This window comes from Plectropomus leopardus, chromosome 11 (assembly GCF_008729295.1).
Source record: "Plectropomus leopardus isolate mb chromosome 11, YSFRI_Pleo_2.0, whole genome shotgun sequence".
NCBI classification, from domain to species: Eukaryota; Metazoa; Chordata; class Actinopteri; order Perciformes; family Serranidae; genus Plectropomus; species Plectropomus leopardus.
The window spans coordinates 29,917,201-29,935,007 of NC_056473.1; the positions used below are offsets into that span (position 1 = coordinate 29,917,201).

The window sequence follows — 17,807 nt, forward strand, 5'->3', positions numbered from 1 at the left end:
TTCTGGAAGGTGATAGTCCACGATTTCACAGAGGAATTGTGGATTTAAAATTTCTGGATGATCCGCTCAACTTTTGAAGAGTTATGTGATGCAATAAAAGCTCCTGCAGCACCTGGTGCATCATGCCGGAGGGAGCCAGTTCCTACTGACAAGTGCATAACTACAGAATCATGTGACCTCTAAAAATGAGAAAAGTTTTTCCATTGCAGTTTTGTAAATATGGCTTTTTTGAATGGCCTGAAATATCACCTCATACGAGTGTAATAACTTTTTTTTTTTTTACTATAAATGGGAGTTTGTTTGAAATTGAGGTGTTTCCATTAGGTGGATTTTATATTTGCAAGTATAGACCGAAAAACACTGGGTCAGACTTTCTCATAATGCAACTTATTAACAGTTTTTGTTGAAAGCTCATCTGGATGTTGTACATCTTTTTTCACAGGTTGTGCAGTACTCCTCATCATGGTAAACATTTTTGTTACCTTCAAGATCGCCTCATCAACTTAAAAAGACGCCAACAAAAAGTACCGAGCAACAAATCCACTCTCGACACAATCAGACGTCATCTAAATAAAAATCATTTATTTTCATTAATATTATTATCATCATCATTCTATCTAGAGAGAGTCCACCATGCCACTTTCAGAACTGGAGTAGTGCTAAGACGTCTGTCTGTCTGTTGGGGGACAGGATGGGGAGGGAGGAGGAGAGGGGGACAGACAGACGGATGGATGAACAGGTCGGGAGGGGAGGAAGGGGGCGGGACTTGTACAGGCTCACGCTCCTGTTCATTCTCCATGCTGATGCAAACAAAGAGGGGGATGATATAAAGGAGGGACGACAGAGAGGAGGAGGGACTGAATTGTCTTTAAAAGTAGTTTGTCCTTGTTGACCTACATGAGACTGAGCTGGGGGGATAGAGACGATTTTAGGGGGGCGATGGGGGGGAGCAGCTTCAAGCTCATTGGTCAGGCTGCTGGACAGGGAACCAGGACAAGCCAATCGCAGACTGATACAGAGGAGGAGGGTGTGTGTATACATGTCTGCGTGTGTGTTTGTAGAGAGGTGTGCTTGCATCGATGTGTGTGTGCGTGTATAGATGTGTGTATCCGTATGCACATATCTGTGAGTGTGTAACTGGTCAGAGTTACTTTGATCCATTGTCACTGTACACTTGTCAAAGTTACTGTCACAACCGGGTACAAAGCTGAGGTAACGAACATCCTTCTTCTTCCACTTCTGGAGAGAGAAACAGAACATGAAAGACGGTGAGAAAACAGACAACATCACAGAAATCAGGACATTTAACAGACTTTCCTGACATCATTTCTAGACTTAATTCATTCACTGACTCAGAAGGTGTCTGATTTTCTCAGTCCTCTACACTGTGAACTCAGTAAAAGTAACGTACAGGACAAACTGCATGCATGAGCAGCGTGTGACGGCTACCTCGCTGCACTGCTGCAGAGCTGCCTGCTGCACTGCTGCAGAGCTGCCTGCTGCTTTAACTACTGTATTAGCATAATTAAAAGAACTCCAGTCATTTGTGAAGCTGTACAAGCCACTGCATGGTCAACAACACGGTCCTGCAAATGTTTCACAATCAAATGCCTTGTGTCAACAACTGAAGGGCGACGTTTATTCAATATTTGAAGAAAATAACAATGTAATGCCATGTTTTTGCTATCAACTGATGTGCGGTCCTTTGATTTAGTCTGGGGTGGGTTGTGTGTTTTGTTTTTTGTCACTTTCTTTGTTTGTTTCCCTTTTTTCTTTCTTTTTTTAATTAAAAAAAACTGGAGAAGAGAAGTTTCTGTACTAGTTATGGAACTGCACCTATTTTATTCATGCAGCATTTACATATTTATCTATAATTTCCTTTTTTTGTGTATATTTGCCAACAATTTGTGCAAATTAACCCCATTCTCAATAAAATGCTTTAACTATAACTGAAGGGACTTAATTTCTCACCCATCTTTACTTTGATCAGTACTTTATGTTGCATTTAACACACATATTTACACTGACATTTTTGATTAATGATCAACAGTAATTTTGATATACACGGGTAAAGTAAATAACAGAAAAGCAGGTAAGTTCACTTTACTGTAATGCAGCCTTTAAAACCAGGAAAAGACGACACTTACAAAATGATATACAAAATCTATCTAAAAGATGAAATCTAGTCTCATATCACAACAGACAAAATCCGATACACTGCCCAGCCAGAGATCTAAACCTGCATACTGTTAATTTGTAGCGGCTTTAATCATGTAAACTGTATAGAGCTTTTAAATTTGAAAAGAAATTAAAATATAAAAAAACATAGTAATCCATTTTCAGTCTGTTACCTGTGTTTCATCGCGCTGTAGTGTTGCCACTGGATACCATGTTGTTGTCAGAGTTTGACAGAGACTGCTCCTTTATTACTGGATCTGCAGGAGGAGACAGAGACGTTTAAGAATTCATTATAAACTTCAACTGATGCAACTGGGAGTTTAGGACTATTTTATAACCTGGGAAAGCACTGATTAGGACATAGGACAGTTACAACGAAGTAATATTACAATGTAAACTTAAATAAGTTATTAACTCTGTGAAATACACCACAGACTGTTGACGTAGTCCAATCACACGTTGCATTTTATTAAAGAACTTACTGAGATCAGCTGTGAGCAAAACCAAACAGTCTTTTTTTGTTCTAGATCTGGATACTAAAATGATTAAATGCAGGTATTGTTCGCCCGAAGAAGAGGGGTGGGTGCTTTGGTCAAAAAATAATATCACAACATAGCTATATTCTTGATGATACAATGAAAATACTGAGAATACTTTATCATTAAGTTCAAGAACATATAATTGGAAAAAAAATAAGTGTTACAGTTGTATGTCAACATAAATTAAGTTCACTTTCAAATATTCAGTAAAAAGTGAACAAAAATGTTCTCTCAGTTCTTTAGTTTGTAAACGACAACAGTAACTAAAATCGGTCAAAATTACACATCTAAACAGATGTCAAATACAAAAACCATTGTCTTCAATCTATAAGCAGTACATATATATAAATGACCGGGTAATTTTCTCCACCTGGACCTGCACGTGCTGCTATTTGTCCTCCACTCGTGTTGCTGTAGCATGTTTTTTGCTTAAGTTTTGCACAAATCTGTAATGAAAACCTGCCTGCAGCACTGGTGAGCTGTGTGTGTCAGAGTGTGTCTTGCTTACAGAAGTAGGGGTGCTCCATGGCCTCTGTGGCGGTCAGTCTCTGTTGGTGGTCGTAGCGTAGCAGTTTGTCCAGCAGGTCCAGAGCCTCAGGACTCACCAAGTGCTGGTTCTCCGTCTGCACAAACTGTTCCCAGCGCTTCCTGCTCTGCCTGCAGAAACACACAACAACCACAAACTCAACTCAAAGTGCAACTTCGACTGACAGGGACATCACTGATGTACTCTGGCTGCATATTGCCCATGTGCAGTGTTATAAGAATGACGAATTTTCCACAGACAGAGATATAAAAACCTGCAAATGCACTCAAAACAGCCTCCGAGGTCGTTCCTTCTACGTCCCTCGGAAAAAAACTTGAGGTTATGTTTTAATCCCAACAGCAGTGAGCGATAAAGCAGCATGGCACAGAACTTAAAGGCACCCTGTGAAGTTTTGGATGACCAGTGGTGCTTGAGAGCAGTGTTTTGTTTTGTGCACATCAGGAACATCGTGTACGCACTGACTGCGAGGACACATTTCTAAATATCACTTTTTGTGACTGAAGCAGCTTTGTACTTTAAGAAACTCAAAGACAATCAAAAAAAGAGAGGCTTGTCTATTTTCAAACACTTTCAAGACTGTGATCTTCTCCCAACGAGTTCAAACTTTCAAGGATTTCAAGGACCCGTGAGAAACCTGTTTATTAGTTTTTGTTTTATCGGTGGGAGTGTTAAGAGATTTTCTGACCGCTACCACAGGGGCTGAATGTGAGTCAGAAGAAGGCATATGAAGCACCAAGAAGTTTTACAAGTATCAAAGTAGCGCTCTCAGTATGTTCCTGGAGGACTTCAGCGAGGCAGATGTTCTTCTGATATTCGCACCACGTCACTCTGCTGCCCTTGAGAATATTTTTAGCCTTTATTCTGGTTTGACTTCGACACAACATCCAGCTGCAGAGCAGCTTCTGTGCGTCGCAGCGAGCGGAGTGTGACGGGAATCCCAGAGGCAAAGTCGAGGGAACTTACTGTCCCAGCAGGTCTTTGAAGCGCGGGTCCAGTTCAATGTGGTATTTACGCAGGTAGCCGAACAGCTCGTCTGTCCCCAGGACCTTGGCAATTCGCACCAACTACAAAACACAACACGCAGGGGTTAAACTCCAGATTTAAAGTGTTCAGCCAAAGAACTGCAGCTTTTTAGATTTTGTTTTGTTTTTTCAGTGTACCAGTTTGAAAAATAAAGAAATCTTTGTCAAAATATGATACTTTTATTCACAGCCTCTAAATGTAACTATATGTTGTGGGTTTGACTCCGCCTCTTCCCTCTCTGTGATCAACCTGCATTTGTTTTGCCTCAATTTTTCACACCGCTGACTGTGAAACTCAAAGCTTTTTAATTCTGTCGTGCTGAAGGACAGCGCCCTCTTGCTGTTACTACAGGTGCTCTTTGAGAGCGAGGCGCCAAGACAACATCCGATAAAGTTCGAAGATACAAACACAGGTTGCCTCCATTACATATTAGGACATCCTGTCTTCACAGAGACACAGGATACCCCAAAACATCCCAGTATGTGCTGATGAGCAGCAGTTTAATGTTTTTCTTTTGTTTTTCAGAACTTGTGCATAAAAATCAGTAATCAATCATCTTTACTCGTCAGTCTCCTTCAGCGTGAACGTGCTGCTGTCGTTGGTGCGTAGGAGCACCGCGTGTGTCAGACGCACCTGGTCGTAGTTGTCTTGTCCATGGAAGAAGGGCTCTTTCTGAAAAATCATACTGGCCAGCATACAGCCCAGGCTCCACATGTCTAGACTGTAATCATACATCTGAAACACAAAATCATCAAACAGCACTGCCGATGATGAGAACACAGACATCAGAATTATCGACGTGTGCTGACAACGGTTTCGCAAAATTGTGTGACTGGCAACATGTTGAAAATGTGCGTGTTTTGTGGGCATACAACTTTAAATGTTTGTATTTTGTATCTTGTATTTATTTTACTGCTGATTTTTTTAAGGAAAAATGTGTTTTCTTAAAAAAGGTTTGGAAGATATGTTTTCTTTCAAAATCACAAAAAATGACACCATTTATCACAGGCTTGAAACTGTAAAAACAGTCATTATCATTGGATTTTCACATTTTCGATGGTCCTTGAACACACGTGTTGCAGGTTTGTGAACTTCAATGACTTTTCCAGCTTTTTCATGACTGTACAAACCCTGCAACATGTACAGAACAAGCACTCGGGTCCGAGAGTCTCGAGGATCGGACGGCACAGTGTGAGGAGCTCAATAATAAGCTTTAGCTTTACATCAAAGGTGATTTTCTTGGACAGTTTGAGCTGGAATTGAAAAATGGCATTTCTAAACGGGCTCAGATCGAACGGTGTGTGTCCAGCTTTAAGGGTGCATGTGTGTGTGTGTGTGTGTGTGTGAGATACCTGGTAGTCCACCAGAAGTTCGGGGCCTTTGAAGTATCGTGAGGCCACTCTGACGTTGTACTCCTGGGATGGGTGGTAGAACTCCGCCAAACCCCAGTCTATAAGGCGTAGCTATGGAAACACACAAATTATCCTCAACAAGCTTCATTTCCGTTATCATTATTGAAAAAGAACATTTGAAAAGTGAAACTTAACAGGTGTAACCGGTTAGTGACACACTCTGTTACAGGTGTGTGTGACTGGTTAGTGCTCTGTGGTGTAAATTCACATGTTTTAGCCTGCTGCCTCCTGCTGGAGGTCAGAAGTGTGACACCCTTTATTGGCCGATGCAGCTTTCTTTGGTGCTGTTAAAAACGAAGCCACAGCTGAGAGAGAGTAATTATACGCTCATCACGTAGGTGCAAGGCTTTCAAAAATCAGCGTACATTAGGAAAACAGTACCACCGCAATCTGCAAACCACACCTTTACTTACACAGAAATATAAATGTGACCTTTTTACCTTCAATTTGATCTGTTTTTTTAGAAGGGTGTCATTTTTGAGTATTGGAAATTACTTCTCTCCTCCCTTAACCATTAGAAACCCTTGCAAAATAGCAAGAAATAAGTTAAAAAAAAAAAAAAAAAGGTACAAGAAAATTTCCTGAAAATACCCCAAAAAAGAAAAGTAATTGGAAATTACTTCTCTCCTCCCTTAAGCATTAGAAACCCTTGCAAAATAGCAAGAAATAAGTTAAAAAAAAAAAAAAAAGGTACAAGAAAATTTCCTATTTAGGGGCTGTTTAATAATTGCTGGGATGACAAACACGGATGTCGATCATTTTTAAGCACCGAGGAGTGATTCTGTTTGGTTCTATTTTGTATTTATTTTACTGCTAATTTTAAAAACCTGCAGTTTTTTCAAAGGAAAATTTTTTTTTCTGCAGGCCTGCAGGTTTGGAAAGCAGATTTTCTATAAAAATTACACCATTTACAACAGCCAGGAAGTGTAAAAACAGAAATTTTCATTGGATTTTCACATTTTTGAAGGTCCTTGAACACATCATGTGTTATTATACAGTTCTGCGAAACTATACTCTGCGGTTTTTCTAAAACATTCAGGGTATATTTAGTTTTCCCCAAAACTTTTTCCAGGCCTGGAAATTTCTATTTGCAAATTCCATGACTTTCCTGTTTTTTTTTCATGACTGCACAAAACTTGAACAGAGAGAATAAAAGTGAGGGGGACAGAGACAGAGACGTGGAGTGAGAGACGGGCTGAAATAACGAGGTGAGAGATAATATTCAGAGTGTGTGTGTGGGTGTGTGAAGGAAAATAGAAAGGATCGGGCTATATAAAGCACCACCTACCTTTCTCAACTGGTGGTCGATCATCACATTGTGGGGTTTGACGTCACGGTGCATGATTCCCATACTGTGACAGTAGTCCAGAGCCTGAAACAACACACACACACACACACACACACACACACACACACACACACACACACACACACACACACACACACACACACACACATATGTCATATAAGAGCAGATTCATCAACATGTGTACAGTCTTGCCAAAAGTAGAGACTAAATGGAAAAATGTCTTATTATGAAATTAAACATTTTAAAAAGGTAAAAATCCAAAGTCTCACCTTCAGTAGTTCATACATATAGAAACGATATCATAATCTGTCAACTTCTGGTACAGCTCCTGCAGGGAGGACACATTTCCATCAGGATTGAAGGAAAAAGCCATGTTCTCTGACCTATGTGCCCCAAAGTGACGAAGACACTACTACATGGGACGTGATGGTTCAGGGACGGCAGAAAACTAGGGATGGGTATCGAGAAGCAGCACTAAATCGGTACCAGGTCTTGACTGGTCAGTACTGAAATACTGATACGCTCCTAAAGAAACTGTGCTGCTGTCTTAATTATTCTCACACAGTTGACATTTTAAAACCTCTAACTCGCCCCTGACAAAGACGAAGCTTTGATGTTGTGTAACTGTGTGTTTACTTGTGTCTTTGTTGTCCAGTCATGGCGAGTTTTACTTCATAAATGTTTTTATTTATTTATTATCTGTTTCTGAGAAGCCCGAGTACTGTAGTTCTTTGGTCATTTGTAATACTTTTTAAGTTTGGCTTCTGGTAGTAAAGCAGCACATCATTAACAGACGTGTTTTAAATAATATTAAATAATAAAATAAACTGTTACACCTGAACGATACCCATCCCTACTGAAAACACTGACCCCACAGACCGAACAGCAGCATGCAGAGGAAAGGTGATCATTGTACCTTGAAGTCTGTGTTATTGATGCATTCAAAGACGAGCGCCGGAGTTCTGGACTGTACAGCCACCACAGAGAGACAGAGAGGAGGAGGGAGCGTCAGAGAGACCAGATCAGACAAAAACAAGAACGCAAACAGAGCAGCGTGACGCTCTTTACTGATTCAGTCACCTGATTAACCACAGATTTGACAAACCCACCGTGAGGTCTTAAAGGTAAACAATGCAGGATTTTCTTAAACACAGCGGGTCTCATTCATGAAACGTGAGCAAAACCAATGTGTGTGTAAACTGCCGGCAGAAGGAAATGTACGCGCGTTTTTATCAAGATGTTAGTGGCTCCGATCTTTTGAAGGCAGCAAACAAAAATCTACACCTGCGTCCGACTGCTTGCAGTGATTGCATAAATAAGGAACGCAAATAAATATTGCCTAATAATAATAATAATATAATAATAATAATAATAATAATAATAATAATAATAATAATAACAACTTTATTTATACGGCACCTTTAAAAACAGAGTTTACAAAGTGTTTTGACAAAAAAAGCAAAGTAGAAATGGGATACATAGACGGCGATACAACAACGGAAAGTTAAGATAAAATTAAAACAAAATTAATATAAAAATTATAATATAAAATGACAATAAATAATAGGAATAAAAACAAATAATGCAATACAAGATGTAAAATGTCAATATTAAATAATTCAAAGAAATAGACCAAAAACAACAGAAGCAATAAAACCAAAATGAAATTAAATAAAATAAATAAAACATAATCGAAAAGCTACAATCACTAAAAGAAATTAGAAAAAACTATACATATAACCAAAAATAAAAGTAAATAAAACATAAATTAAAAAGGTAAAATAACTAGAATAAAAATATATATATATATATATATACGATTATAAAACTAGGTTTCTTAAAAAGTGGGTTACTTAATTCGATTTAAACCACACGTGTTTCTGAGTTTGCTGTTAAGATCAGGCGTGACCCTTAATGACCCCGCAGTTTCTGTCCAAGCCTGACCCATGGCAGCAGTTTTGGGAAAAGTCCTAATTAAAAACAGAATTTCTACTGTAAAATTTAGACCTATATAATATTACATTTTATATATGTTATGTCATGAAATATTTGATATTTAAAAATATTTAAAAATATTGATTCTTCTCAGCTGCACTTCACCCAAAATAACTTAAATCTCAGCGTCGGAAAATCCTCTCTCTATCCTTATTTGCAGCACGTTCGCAGGTCGGCAGCGTGCACCTATCGATCGTAATGATCACCTCCTTATATGGAGCTCACTGGCTGCTCGAGGGCGAGATGTTTGGAAGTGCTAACTGGCGGGAGCGAGCTGTCAGTTTATGACTGATTGGCATTCATGAACATGCACATGTGCACACGAACAGGTCGGAGTTTCCCGCTGCGTTCATGAGTCCGATGTAGGTTTTTAGTGTTTTGTGTGCACATCTACTCACAGAATGACTCACATTTGATGAATGAGATCCACTGTATAGACTCATACAAACTGAATCCCTCTCAGTCATCACTTATGACACACTAGAAAACACCATAATTGTGGCCAAAGCACCAAAAAACTATAAATATAGTGATGCGAGATGCCAGTCTGAGGTTGACTTTCAGTTAAGCTGGTTAACAGTAACTAACATTTCCTGCATGGTATACCTTTAACTTGCTGGAAGTGAAGTGGACCCAAACTTTACATAAAGTGAAATCATCAACATAACACCTGAAAGCCAATTGTTGGATTTCAAGGAAAAAAAATCCTAAATATGAATATAAAAATACTTTTCTAAAGGAAACCTGATCCCAAACAAAAATACCCTGCATGGCCCCCCAACACTGCACTCAAAGACCTGGCCTAAAAATATCCTTCCTTCCTGGTTTCTAAGGTATTCAGTCAGGTTTGTAGTGCAGCCTCAAGTGTTAAAAACATAGGAAAGTGGTCCTTTTTTAAAAAAAAAACCCCTCATAATTCTCAAATTCTATAGATAATTTAACAAATTCCTGACTTTAATCATTTGGATTACACCTCTGTAAACCCTAACCCCGAAAACTACAATAACCACAAGTGAAACTGGAATTACAATGTTTCTATCTTTACATGGCGGCAGCAGCAGGTTTAGACCTCATGATAAAAGTAATAATCACATCCAGTTCATAATCAACAATCAGTGCCTCCCAAAAATGATTATATCATTCGCAACACCCGTAATCACTCCAAAAATCCATGATTTTTTTAAACCCATCATTGCTGTACATGTTGGCAGTTGCTTACTTGTGCTTTAAATATCCGTATCTGACACAGATGTAAGGTAGCTGTTGCTGCAAGAGGAGCCTTTTTTTAGGATTGACAAGAGAAAATTCATATTTCTCATATGAACTCTAAAATGTGTTGCTGGAGCAAACTAACAGAGTTTTATGTCAATTTAAGGAGAAAAGTACATTGCAAAAAACCCCCATCTTTATGCAAAATTAGACACTGAATATTCGGGATGCACAGACACGATGCATTATAGCACTGGAGCTGATATCATTAAGTGGACCGGGTATCGACCACACATGACGGATTAAAACTAAACTGTTTCTTTGTCTACATTGTTATACAATCAAGCCAATGTTTTCTGTTCTGCCTGATTTCTTCTATGTGCAGTGACATAATGCCACTATATAAATAGTAACTCGTAGCTTGAGCTTCACCTGAGTGTTACTGCGATACTGAAGCTGCGTCTCCATCAAAAGCTTTCGGTATAGTACCTTTGAAACCAAAAGTAGCACCTATGAACATGTACCTAGACTCTAGACCGGTTCAGCGTTTCCACCACAGACAGAACTCTACGTGTGGGCGAGGCCGATGTCACTCGCTGTATTTTCTTTTTCACCGCTGGTGAAGAGTTTGGTCTGCACGCAGAAAGAGGTTGCACGGAGATTTTTTCAGAACCAAAAAGAGCAGGCTGGAGTGAAAGTCTCTCTCGTTGGGATATTTAAAAATAGCAGGTTTGTGCATCGACTCCTTGTCAGGCAAGAGGAGGGGTTAAGTGCTGCCCCACAGGAACGATGCACAGTCGTTTTTGTCCTCCGAGTGAGGATTAAGAGTATATGCAGTTCACATAATCTGTTCGCAATCAGTATACATTATTTCAGGACTTGAATGTCCCCTCAAAACCTGCAGTGTGCGTCACTGAAGAGAGACATGAAAACAGATGGAGCCGTCGAGGTTGTCGTGATTAAGTTTAAGGTGTGTTAATGGATTCATGTTGTTGTTTCATGCTTTGAGTAACACTGAGCAATATTCTGAGTGAAGCACAAGAGCGCAGTTTATGCTTTTCCACAGTCAGCGGTGGTCAGGCATAAATAAACTTAGCAACACTGCAGGCTGACATGGATGTAAACAATGCAGAATTCAAATACTTTTTAAAAAAATACTGGGAGAAAAAGGTCATATCAGAGCATCCCTAACTGTCCATATAGAAGTTATTAAAGTAAACACAGCGATGGGAAAGTTTTGTCCATCTTTCTGTGAAATCAGGGCAACAAATTAAAAAAAGGCAACTCACATCTCATCACAGCCTCCCAATCTCGTGTGTCAGTACGTTTACATGATGTTAGCACAAGCTGAATTATTGTGTTAGTTCGACTAAAACTGGACTTTTAAAAAACGTGGTCCGACTGAAATGGTACTAAATCGAATTTCTTGAAATTGAGCTAACACACTTTGATAATGCGGTCAGAGATCGATTTACTCTTTCATGTATACGCACAGGGCTGAGCCATGTGGGCTGAAAATCATATCACCTTTTTTCGGTTATATCTTGATACACAATATTTATCTCGATATTTTTAAATCTCCTTAAAAGCACTTCATTAACGCTTTAACTGGGAGACAGAATCGAACATCCTAATTATTTTTTAACAAAGCTCCTCTTTGATGTGAAGATATTGGAGGAACTTGCAGGAAAAAATATCAACTAAATTCCATTTTTGATCAATAATCATGAGTAATGTAGACACAGTTACTGCGGTGGGTAAAGGAGAAAGTATTAAAACTAGAACTGTCTGATAAGTTGAGAAAAGTACCTCATTTCACTGTAATGCAACCTTTAAATTCAGGAAAAACACCATTAATTCTGCATCATGATATAACAATATCAAATATCTAAGACGATACACAGTTTCATATCTTGATACGATATAATATATTTACATTGTCCAGCCCTATTTACGCCGCAACCGGATCTCAAGCGGCCCAGGCGTTCTGCGCTTGCTCCGTAGTCCTCACGCCCTGCTTTTACTGAACACCACAAATACAAAAAATAAAGCAAAAAGTGCGTACAAAATGTCCAGCTAAAATCAAAATGAGCCATGTTTTCACGCTTCAACATGCAAGCCGTTAGCCGCTTGCCAACTTGTTTGGTGTGTGACGTAATAGGTCAACCGGACGAAGGTTCAGTAGCAACTAGCTGAAAGGGGGAATATCGCCACCCGGCGTGGCAGAGTCGAACATACTTCCATCAATACATCGATTCTCCCTGATACTCGTGCACTGGGACGAGGACAATAATAATAATAAATGGCTCGATTTTAAATAAGCATGTAAACGTACTGAATGACTTCAACAGTAATCTCCACATCTGACGTGTTTCAGTCCAAACACTCTCCACTTATTCCACCTTTCAAAAAGGACAGAGTGTGTTTATCGAGCTTACCACCGGGTCTTTGACCGTGTCCACCAGTCGGATGATGTTGGTCCCTCCTCGCAGGTTCTCCAGGATCTTGATCTCTCGCTTGATCTTCTTCTTCTTGACCGGCTGTAATTTCATTGGAAAAAAACGAGCAAGGCAAACAAAGACGGCGAATCAGAAGAGAGTTCTCAGGGTACCAAACAAGAACAACAAATTCACATCAGTACGTAAAAGCAGAGAGGTTTGCCCGTGTGCTATTTCCGACTCCGGATGTCGAACCTGCTGATCCTGCTTGCCGCGTCGCTGCTGCTGCATGCCAGACTGTCAGTGTTTTAGTGCGGGGTGCAGGTTTTTTACATTCAAATGACTGACTGATAATCTGACTCTACACGGTAAATATTCCTCATCTGTCACCTGCAGCACAGTGACACCAGCTCCAAACGTTATCCATCTTACTTCCATTTAAGTGTTAAAATCTCCGGCGTAGCAGCTCAACAAATGCTGATGCAGCAGGAAGTCGAGAGGAGGCCAACATTTGTTCGAGGTCATTTTAACACTGATCCCACGGTGGCAAAACAGGACTCACTGTCTTTAATTAACCTTTTGAAACCTGAACAAATTGGCTCGATGTCTTTCAAAAACATGTGAAGGCAATGAGCAACAATAGTAGATTTGACCAAAATATTAGAAAGAAGTGAGGGGAAAGAACCAGTAACTGAAAATGAGTAAAATAGATAAATACATATATTTAAAAAAAATTAAAAAGGGTAAATTACCTAAAATGACCTGCTTTAAAAATTATACTAATTATGTAAAATAAGTTTAAATACATAATTTGCTCTAGATTAAGTTTTTTCTTTTTCCCCTGAGTTTTTCTTAGTTTTTTTTTAATTAATTTCTTGCTAATCGTGGGAAATTTACAAGAAATTAAACCAATTTATGCAGGATTCATAGATGCAAACACTAGTTAAAGGTGTCTGAAAACCTAATCGAGCTGCAATTTTCCATCGGAAATGAAGCATTTTGGTGATAGCGACACGCCCCGGCCTACAAATTATAATCCATATGTCAGGCAACATTCTTGTTTGGCAAAGACCCCAGAAAAAGCCACATTACGATTGTGATATATTTTCCCGGCGAAAATTAAATGCCAAAATTACCATCCCCACAAAAGCAGTGACTCTTCCCACAATCGCAATATGATGAGGGGGTTTTGGATTAATTTTATGGAACTGTTACTTCTGTTTTTTCTTAAAACAATTTCTTGCTAATTCTTCAGTCATTTCTTGTTAAGTTGCTCATTGCCTTCTTTTCATGTTTCTGAAAGAAATCAAGCCAGTTTGCTTAAGATTCAAAGGGTTATTTGCTAATTGTTAGTTGCAACTGATGTATGGTCAGAAAATATATTTTAAAATGCTGATCACAATTTCCTGAAGTCCAACGTGACATCTTCAAATGTCTTGTTTCATCCAGCCATCAGTCCAACGATAATCAGTTGATCATATCACATAACATATTCATACTACACTGAAATTACGATACTCCGACACTCAGCTTTTAGCTCGGCCATCCAACAACTCACCTTCAGGATCTTGACCACCACCTTCTCATTGTTGGTGATGTTGATGGCCTCGAACACTTCGCTGTACTTCCCTCTGCCCAGCTTACGGACCAGCTGGTAGTCCTCCTGGTTGCTATAGACACAGAGAAACAGAGCCGAGCTTGTGTGAGAAAAATATTTTCAGCATCAGCATGCAATCAAGTCACAAAATGCTGTCTCTGCCATGAAGCTCAGTCTTGGAGAAAATGAAGCGAGTTAAGAGACGGAGGTTATTCAAGTGAACAGACGGGGTGAACATGGGGACAAAGGTAAGAGGGAGGAATGTGTCAGCAGCAGGGTGGTGGGCTGGGAGACAGTACTGTCATCACACCCTCACAGCTAAATGTTTAATAATAGACACCCATCTGCCACACTCTTCCTCCTCCTCCTCCTCCTCCTCTTCTTCCACACATGCAAACCCTAACTGTTCAGGCATCACATGCATGCAGTAAACACAAATGTCCTCACTTCCAGTTGGGTACGTGGGCCTCGTAGTCCCAGTACTCCCGGCTCTTCAGCGTGTTGACGTCTGCGTACACACGGGACTTGCTACCGGCCACCGGACCCGGCATGGCGAGACCCGAGGCTCGGGCGCTGCGGGGCGTGTGATCTGCTGGGTGGGGGGGTCAAACTGGAGCTTTAGGGGTGGACTGGTAACTGGATTAGCAGTCTGTGTGGGTGTGAAGTGGAACAGGCCAGCCAGCTAGCTTCCCTCTGCAGCCAGACTGAGAGAAAGGGGAGAACCGGAGATGTCCGCCGGGGTTCGCCGCAATCAGTGCCCGTCGAGCAGCGCTCCTTGGTCGGATTGTGAGAAGCAGCAGAGCCGGTGTCGGTGGGGCTCGGAGGGGGCTGATGAGGTTACACACAGGGGCGGGGAGGCATCGGGGTGTTGAGGTAGAAAGGAAACGGACCCCTACAAGGCCACAGAGGAGGAGGAAAGGGGGTCGGTGATCTAAATATCACGGGTTAAAACCCCGATGCTACGGTCTATGCGGGCCCCAAATCCGAGACGCTAAGGGGGGGGAGACGGGTCCTGCGCTGGCCGATGGACGGTCGGGGGAGGGGGGGGCTGCCCTCGGTGGTCCGGTGTTAGCTATCAATCAACTGTTGAGGTGACGGATCGGTGGCGGGGGGGTGGAGCAGCAGCGGAGATCGATGTTGTTAGCTAACGTTAGCCAGCGATGCTACTTGAGCGCGGAGATGTCGCACCGACGGGGAGCGCTCGGCGCCGTGCACCACCATCGGCGGAGCCCGCGTCATGTGCGACCGGCTGTGCGGGGGAGCAGCGACTCGGGGGCCCGGTGCCAGACGCCGACGGAGGGCCCGGGTTTCGGGGAATTTTCTTCTGCAGCCACAGACCTCCCCGGTCGAGAGCGCAGGGGAAGGGAAGCGGATTGCGATTGAAGAGGAGCGAGAGAGCCGCCCGGATGTGAAAGCGGCGGGCTGCCGGGGTGAAGATGAGGAGTGTGATGATGGACTGAGCGGCCGGGACACAGCGCCCCCTGGAGAGGAGGTTGTGATAGAGACGGGACAGTTTTTTAAAACTTTTTTTTCTGTTTAAGTTTAGGTTTAATTACTTCCTATATCATTTTATCATTTTTAACACAAAAATCAGACACAACGCGCTTATTAAACTGACTCTCGGATCGTTATGTTTATTATTGTGAAGTCATTTTTTCATTGTCCTTTTTTATTGATGCAGATGTATATACCGTAGATGTACATTTGTACAATTATTGTTATTATTACTGTTGTTTTGTGATTATTTATGTTGTTATTATGATCGGGATGATCAATATTACTATTAGTGGTAGCAATTTTAGGGATGCAGGATAGACACCATAGATATGTAAATCATAAGTATAGGAGAAGGGGTGGGATTAGATAAATTTCAGCTTCTTCTCACTCCTTTTTGAACATGGATCACTTTTTTCTTTTACTTTTTTTTTCAAAATAAACATCAATTAATAAATCAATCAAAAAAACTTTATGAGACTTTTTGGAGACTTACTACCTTGACACCCTCATTCCTAATGGGTTAAATGAGGAGATATCAGTTGCGTGTTTCCCCCTCATTTTGTTGATTTAGGTTTTTTTCCTCTACAAAAGATACTGCAGTTATCAAGTATAACTCATATATAAGTACAATACTCAATCTGTCAATAAAAGGTAAATTAAAGGATAACAGCACAAAGACAAAAAAAAGTTAAAAATAATATAGTCAAAAACAGGAAAGCAATCAGATTACAGCATTTTTTTAATTGTTTATTTCTTTTACTATTTAAATACATATTACTGTGATTCTGCATCCTAAAAATGTTGGCTCCAGCTGCTGGAACGCACTGTAGTTGTTTTCATGTGAGGACGAATGTACACACTGCAGAAGGGTGTCTGACCCGGGACGTCTGTGTGGCAATAATAAAAAATGCTGTAATCTGAGTGCTTTCCTGTTTTTGACTATATTATTTTTAACTTTTTTTTGTCTTTGTGCTGTTATCCTTTAATTTACCTTTTATTGACAGATTGAGTATTGTACTTATATATGAGTTATACTTGATAACTGCAGTATCTTTTGTAATACTGAGATGTTATGTGGAAATTTTCAAAACTTTTCAATATTTTAAAAATACAAAAAAGCCAACAAACATCATGAAAAACTCTTAAATCATAAGAATAATGTATTTTGTTTGATTTTCATCTTAAATAATCCCATAACACATGTAAATTTATAAATGAAAAAAAGTTTTATTTGTTAGTGCTGTGTGTAATTGAATGCTACATACATACAGATAATCTTAGCATGAATGTACACGTACTGTACGTCGCCACAAAGTTTTTTCTTTTCACTTTTTTCAACATCATTCACATAAACTACAGTACAATTTGAAAAAGCTATAGGAGGGAACAGCGCTGTGAGGAGAGGGGGGAGCACCAGTTCCCAGGGACAGAACACAGGAACTAACACAGCAAGCATGCAGAGAGCAAGAGACACCAGGGTCTGACGGCTGTATTGATCGCAACTGAAAAGGAAACAGAGGATGGGGGGAATAAACTGGTGCCTGAATCGACTTTTCCCATTGAAACCACCAGAGAAAATGCAAAGGGTGGATTTATTTAATTTGTGCTTATTTAGGAGATCTTCCTCTCCTTTCCCTGACTGTGTGTTAGATATGGGATGGAGCTTCTTAAACTCAGAATTAATCAAGATGTAAAAAAAATGCAGCTCTCTCTTTCACTTTGCAGTATTTCTCACTGTACGCTCACATCGGTCTGTGAATGTTTTCCCTACCAGACAGTCGCCCTCGCCAATACTAAACCAGAGCTGCTGGGCTGCAACTACTCTTCAGCTTTGAATGTACACTAGTACTGTTCGGCGTGAGGGTCTTATCTTGCACCTGGAGTGACTATTTTTTTTTTTTTTTTTTTATTATGCACATCATCAGATGTGTCAGCACCAATTAACAAGTCAGTCCTCAAGCACTTCTTGGCAAATATGAACCCACCATCACTGATGCATTTGTGTCGAATTATTCAACTCTTGCAAAACCACCCCACAGAACTCTTCATGTTGGCAACATTTT

General features: G+C 40.3%; 1 protein-coding gene across 1 annotated transcript; it reads right to left on the bottom strand.

The window, feature by feature from the left end:
- Positions 1 to 562: 562 nt before the first annotated feature.
- On the bottom strand, positions 563 to 14,800 carry csnk2a2b (casein kinase 2, alpha prime polypeptide b). Its single transcript, XM_042496173.1, is given in 13 exon segments — positions 563 to 1,239; positions 2,352 to 2,435; positions 3,226 to 3,374; positions 4,228 to 4,328; positions 4,921 to 5,022; positions 5,640 to 5,750; positions 6,988 to 7,071; positions 7,278 to 7,306; positions 7,309 to 7,336; positions 7,925 to 7,975; positions 12,651 to 12,752; positions 14,209 to 14,320; positions 14,695 to 14,800. Coding segments are annotated over 12 exon segments (1,050 nt in total). The 5' UTR covers positions 14,799 to 14,800; the 3' UTR covers positions 563 to 1,239; positions 2,352 to 2,358.
- Positions 14,801 to 17,807: the final 3,007 nt, after the last annotated feature.